Source organism: Bombina bombina, chromosome 11 (assembly GCF_027579735.1).
Source record: "Bombina bombina isolate aBomBom1 chromosome 11, aBomBom1.pri, whole genome shotgun sequence".
Classification (NCBI taxonomy): Eukaryota; Metazoa; Chordata; class Amphibia; order Anura; family Bombinatoridae; genus Bombina; species Bombina bombina.
The window spans coordinates 103,042,250-103,049,492 of NC_069509.1; the positions used below are offsets into that span (position 1 = coordinate 103,042,250).

General features: G+C 34.9%; 1 protein-coding gene across 1 annotated transcript in view; it reads right to left on the reverse strand.

Annotated features, from left to right (window-relative positions):
* METRN (meteorin, glial cell differentiation regulator) overlaps positions 1–6,737 on the reverse strand; it is a 30,590-nt gene extending 23,853 nt beyond the window's left edge. The window contains exon 1 of the mRNA XM_053694307.1: positions 6,500–6,737. Coding sequence (XP_053550282.1) covers positions 6,500–6,591 — 92 coding nt within the window. The 5' untranslated portion in view covers positions 6,592–6,737. The remainder of the gene's footprint in view (positions 1–6,499) is intronic.
* Between the last annotated feature and the right edge of the window lie 506 nt (positions 6,738–7,243).

The following is a 7,243-nucleotide window of genomic DNA, read 5'->3' on the forward strand; positions in this document are numbered from 1 at the left end:
GGTAATCCCCCCGCAAAAGGCCCTTTTAAGGGCTATTTGTAATTTAGTATAGGGAATTTTATTATTTTGGGGGGCTTTTTTATTTTTTTAGGGGATTAGAGTAGGTGTAATTAGTTTAAAATTCTTGTAATTATTTTTTTATTTTCTGCAATTTAGTGTTTGTTGTTTTTCGTACTTTAGTTTATTTAATTGTATTTAATTGAAGGTAATTTATGTAATTAATTTAATGATAGTTTAGTGTTAGGTGTAATTGTAATTTAGGTTAGGATTTATTTTACAGGTAAATTTGTACTTATTTTAACTAGGTAGCTATTAAATAGTTAATAACTATTTAATAACTATTCTACCTAGTTAAAATAAATACAAAGTTGCCTGTAAAATTAAAATAAATCCTAAAATGGCTACAGTGTAACTATTAGTTATATTGTAGCTAGCTTAGGGTTTATTTTACAGGTAAGTATTTAGTTTTAAATGGGAATAATTTAGTTAATTATAGTAAATTTATTTAGATGTATTTAAATTATATTTAACTTAGGGGGGTGTTAGGGTTAGACTTAGATTTAGGGGTTAATAACTTTATTATAGTGGCGGCGACGTTGTGGGCGACAGATTAGGGGTTAATAAATGTAGTTAGGTTGCGGCGACATTGGGGGCAACAGATTAGGGGTTAATAATAAAATGCAGGTGTTGGCGATGTCGGGGGCGGCAGATTAGGGGTTAATAAGTATAAGATTAGGGCTGTTTAGACTTGGGGTTCATGTTAGGTGTAGACATAAAATTCCTTTCCCCATAGGAAACAATGGGGCTGCGTTAGTAGCTGAACGCTGCTTTTTTGCAGGTGTTAGGTTTTTTTTCAGCCAATTCTGCCCCATTGTTTCGTATGGGGAAATCGTGCACGAGCACGTTCAGCCAGCTTACCGGTGACTTAAGCAAAGCTGGTATTGAGGTGAGATGTGGAGCTAAATTCTGCTCTACTCTCACTTTTCTGAGGCTAACACTGGCTTGCAAAAAACTCGTAATACCAGCGTTGTCTTAAGTGAGCGGTGAGAAAAAAAGGCTTGTTAGCACCGCACACCATTACCGAAAAAACTCGTAATCTAGTTGATTGAATTTACAGTATATCAGTGACCAGTGCTCCACTATTAAAGTGATAGTAAATCCTAGCATTTATGAAACGCTAGGATTTACCATTGCAACAAATAATAAAAATTGCAACAAATAAAAAAAGCTCCTTTATTTGTCTGCAGCGTTCACCACACTGAGTGCCTCAGGCCACCCACGGCAGAATACTATTTTGCACTGAGGTACTCTTAGCCAATAGCGTGCTAGCTATCCGGCTTGATGCCAGCTGGCCCACATGGCCATCACTGAAATTCCCCTTTATTTCTTGCAATGGAGTGAACTGTCCCTCTCCATTGAGCTGCGTTACTTTCAATAGCAGCCATCTTGCCACTCGAGGGACTGGCGCTTTTCACGATCATTCCACAAGGGCAGCCCCTGCGAGGGTCGGCAAGAAAAACCATATATGATCTGGTGAGGTTTTAATCATGGAGCCCAATGTCTCTGCAAGCTGGAGCATTTTGACCATCGGTCCTAAGTGTTGAAAGCCCATTCCCCACTTCTCATCACTGGGATATTTGGCAGGATTGCTCTTGATCACGCAAGCACACACAGCTTTTAGAGCTAGATTTGGAATAATCTTGTGTTCTAGTAAACGTTATCACTATTTAGTGATTCTTCACTAAGCACATCACTTGAGGAACATATAACTATTGGTCAAGTGCACATGTATTGCCTGATTACTCCTACACTAAGATCTGGTGATGACTAAAGCAGTATACTGCAACACAAGTACTGCAATAATTACTCTTATATAATGCACTACTGCATTAGTGTACTTAGTGCAGAGCCGGAACTACCATTGGTACAGCAGGTGCAGTGGCACCAGGACCCAAGTGCTGGGGGGCCATAGCAGCAAGTCTATACATAGGTGTGTGCCTATGTAGTCATTATCTGTGTACAGATACTCATTATTTTACTGTGCAGCATACTCATCAGTTTATAGATACTCACATCATTATATAGTGCAGGGTGTTCACTATTAGTGTTTAGATATTATGTCATTATACAGCACAGCATATTAATACACATACTCATCATGTTTATACAGAGCAGTGTACTCAAGCTATATTGCATAGAAACTTACGTCATTATACAGCACAGTGTGCTCACTGCCTGTGCACTTAAGCTCCTTAATATTCTAACTGGCTTCCAGGGTTAGACAAACCCAGAAGCCAGGGAGCCACTGGCTCCTAGAATTCTACTCCTGGCTCCTAACTTTTTGGGTTATTCCCCATATATCTTTATACAAATAACAATGTCTGGCTCCTAAATATTGTTACTGGCTCCTAATTTGTCAGGCACGAACCTATGTTTAATATAAAATTGTCAGTGGATTAAATACATCTTGTGGGATAAACAACATTGGTATATATGGTGCATTATATGTATTTACAAACCATTTGCAGTTACAGCGAAAGCTAAGAACAGCTGACTAAGCATTTCCTAACATTTGCTGTGTGCCATTATAGCCAGCCAGGTGACAGTGACTACCATTTAGAGATACATCTGTTGTCATTTGTTAAAATGGAAACAAGAAATTGTGACCTCTCTAAGAGATGAATCTGATAAACCCAAGAACAGTTGTAGATAGATTCCCCTTTCTATTTGTATGCGCATTGTGTGGTGGAATGTTTTAAACACATAGCTACAATTAGACTTTTCCTTTTCAGTACATTTGTGTATGTTAATCATTTCTGCATATAGAACTCTGGTCTGTTTCTCTGAATGGTGTCACATTCCATTCACACCATCCACCTGTGAAGCTGCCTAACAGCCTACCTTGCTGTCTCACTTAAAGGGACAGTCTACCATAGAATTGTTATTGTTTTAAAAGATAGATAATCCCTTTATTACCCATTCCCCAGTGTTGCATAAACAACACAGTTATATTAATATACTTTTTACCTCTGTGATTACCTTGTATCTAGGAACCTTCTTCCAGCCCCTGATCACATGACTGTTTATTATCTATTGTCTTAAATTTAGCATTGTGTTGTGCTAAATCTTAAAGGGACAATCTAGGCCAAAATAAACTTTCATGATTCAGATAGAGCATGTAATTTTAAACAATTTTCCAATTTACTTTTATCACCAATTTTGATTTGTTCTCTTGGTATTCTTAGTTGAAAGCTTAACCTAGGAGGTTCATATGCTAATTTCTTAGACCTTGAAGGCCACCTCTTTTCAGAATGCATTTTAACAGTTTTTCACCACTAGAGGGTGTTAGTTCATGTATTTCGTATAGATAACACTGTGCTTGTGCACGTGAAGTTATCTGGGAGCAGGCACTGATTGGCTAAACTGCAAGTCTGTCAAAAGAACTGAAATAAAGGGGCCGTTTGCAGAGGCTTAGATACAAGATAATCACAGAGGTTAAAAGTATATTATTATAACTGTGTTGGTTATGCAAAACTAGGGAATGGGTAATAAAGGGATTATCTATCTTTAATAAAAAGTCTGGTGTAGACTGTCCCTTTAAATAACTTTCTGTGCCTGAACACAGTGTTATCTATATGGCCCACGTGTACTTTCTGTCTCTTTGTGTTGAAAAGAGATTTAAAGGACCAGTCAACACAGTAGATTTGTATAATCAACAAAGGCATGATAAAAAGACAATGCAATAGCACTGAACTTCAAATTAATAGTACATTTTTGTTAAATAAATTAAAAAGTTATGTCTATTTCCACTCCCCCTGTATCATGTGACAGTCATCATCCAATCACAAATGCATATACGTATATTCTGTGAATTCTTGCACATGCTCAGTAGGAGCTGGTGACTCAAAAAGTGTAAATATAAAAAGACTGTGCACATTTTGTTAATGGAAGTAAATTGGAAAGTTGCTTAAAATTTCCTGCTGTATCTGAATCATGAAGTTTAATTTTGACTTGAGTGTCCCTTTAAAAAGCATGTGATAAGAGGCAGCCCTCAAAGGCTTAGAAATTAGCATATGAGCCTACCTATGTTTAGTTTAAACTAAGAATACCAAGAGAAAAAAGCAAATTTGATGATAAAAGTAAATTGGAAAGTTGATTAAAATTAAAAGTCATATCTGAATAATGGACGTTTAATTTATACTAGACTGTCCCTTTAAAGGGACAGTAAACACCTCAAGATCTTTATATAAAATGTTTAGTTATGTGTAATGAAACAACTTAGCAATATATTTTTCAGGGTTGCGCTTGCTGATTGGTGTTTTAATGTACCCACCAATCAGCAAGCACTATCCAATATGCTGAACCAAAAAATGGGCTTGCTCCTTAGTTTAGATTCCTGATTTTTCAAATAAAGATAGCAAGAGAATGAAGAAAATTTGATAATAGGATTAAATTAGAAAGCTGCTTAAAATTGCATGCTCTATCTGAATCATAAAAGAAAAATGCGGGTTTTATACTCTATAAGTAATGATTAAAGAAATGCTATGTAAGCAGGGACGTTTAGAATAACTTATACTCCCAGCTGGGGTGAAATAGGGAGGTATTAAGAGGTTTCTTTTCAATTGTTGTCTCAGAAAGAGATAAGATATGAAGATTTTGAGGGATACAATAATGTTCTCTGTTCTCCCTAAAAGCTCAGTCCATTTTAATGGGGTTGATTTCAAAGAGCAAAAACATCTATTTCAAAATAAAATCAAAACCCTAATGGAACAATGTTTCATACATTTTAAATTCTACGGCTGATATTGCCACATTAGGGAGAGAACAAATTTACAGTACACATCCCTTTAATATTTATGCAATTGGATGGATGCCATTGTAGTACTCTGCAGAGAAAGCTCATAACGAACCAACCAGCTGTGAACTCACACACTGCTTCAGCATAACTACTGTAGTTAAAGGGACAGTGTCCTGTAAAATAGTTGTTCCCTTAATGTATATTTAATGCTATGTAATACCAACTGCAGAGTATAAAATGTATGAAAATTGTTTCTTTAGGTGTATTGTTTGTATATGAAATAGCTGGTTTTGTTCTTTGAAACCACAACCCATTAAAATAGGTTGAACTTGCAGGGAAATCAGATTTCCTTATTGTATCACTTTCTGTACCCATACGTGCTTGTTTATATTATTTCTGTATGTATACCAAAGCCAAACAACTGAAACATTGACATTGTATTGCTTATCTCTAATACCTCTAACTGGGGGTGTAATTTGTTCTGCCGGCTATGTTTACACAGCTTTTACTTAGAAACTTTACGTTTAGATAGGGATACCACAGACAAAATCAAGAATTTCAAATGATGATATAAATATAAACGATTGATTTGTAAATAATTAAATACACTACAGCAAGTAAAATAGATAACTGGGAACAATTTAAAGGGGAGAAAAATGTAGGATATATTTTTCCTTTAATTCTACTAGTAAGTATTACAAAACTTCTACCAATGAGAGCACAATGCAACAGAATACAGAACCACACAAAGAAAATCAAAATCACTATCAATAGTGATAGTTCATATGTAATGTTGCTGGAAAATATGTTTGTGTGTGTATTTTAGTGGACTAAATAATAAAACTTACTTTATAAAAAAAAAACAATTATGTTAAACAAACTACATATTAGCAAAAATTCATGTAGTTGAAATTATAATAGCTTTTTTTCCCTTAAAAGTGTTAATCAATTATTCATATATTTTCATATTATGATAGATAACACATACATAAATGATATATATCATATAAATACTTTACAGTGCAACCAAATGTGGTGGTGTTTTACCAATAAACATAATAATGTTATGTTGTAAAATGAGTATTTTTGTTATCAAATCATAGTAAACCAATAAGTGAAGAAAATTGTAGTCACAAATCAGAATGTGTTTTTTTTTTTTCCTTTTACAATAAAAGTTAATAAGAAAATGAAGAGATGCATGATGGGAGTCTAAATGTCTATAGTATTGTATTGAATTCTCGGGGGTCCTTGGAAGGTCAAAATGTGGCCACTGAGTCACCAACTTGACTAGGAGTAAGAATTCAATTTAAAATAAATACTGAAGGAATCAATATTAAGGAAGCATAATCAATGTAATAACATGAATGAAATGTCACAAAACAGGTTGCTGTTTTACAAAGCTTGCAATTACATCAAAATATTATATATATAGGATATAACTTATATAGGGATATAAGGGACTGTATCTGGAATGTATTTAACGAATATCAGTAACAAAGTGGATGACATTATTTGATACTTAACATTCTAATAACTATCTAGTTTAATACGTTTATAAAAGAAAACACTTAAGGGTGAGTTTAAAATCCAGCAATACTTGCTGAAAAATATAACTTTCTTATACCGATATGAAATGTTTTGTCAATTCATTTGAATAGCAACGACAAAAACAGTAACATTTACACACAGAAAACTATTTACCTCCCCTTCCAACTGCACTGATCTTCCAAGTAGCTGCAGATAACCGACTTAAGAGTTCCAATCATTAGAATCCACTTGCAAAGATACCGCATCTTCAAATCGTCTCCCAGATCATCAATTATAGTCCAGATGTGTCATATTGGTTATGTGACAAATTCACTGGGTGCCGAGTCTTTAAATGCCACGGACATATGAAGCTGCTAAAGTATTCAGATCCTTCTTATGTGCAGATCTCTTGAGCTCTTTTGCTCTGGGAAATCCTATGCCAGAGAGGACTGGAGGAGTGTAAGGAATTTTAAGTCGCCAATCAGGAAATAACAATAGAAAACTTAGGACCAATAAGAAGTGGGGGGATAAAGAGAGCACGTTAGAGTCCCTTCCCCCTCTTCACACAGGGAATGAGAGAACAATACAATTAAAGTCAAGTTAAGGGAGGAAAAATTACAAATAAGCTTGTCCAGATGTTCAGCAATATTGGAGCGGATTCAGAAAACTGAGGAATGCTGCCCCCCCTGGATCAGGCTACATTCTTTTATTGGATTGGCATTTTTAATAAAATACTTGTAGGTCCGTGTTAGGAATTTGTATAAAATCCAGAAAATATTGGATGAAATTGCATTTATTTTTTACTCCCCCCACCCCCCATAAATAATCCTGTCCCTATTGTTATGTATTTATTTATTCTTATGCATGCAAATCTACAACACTCTCCACATTTTATTAAAATCATTTAAACAAGAAAAT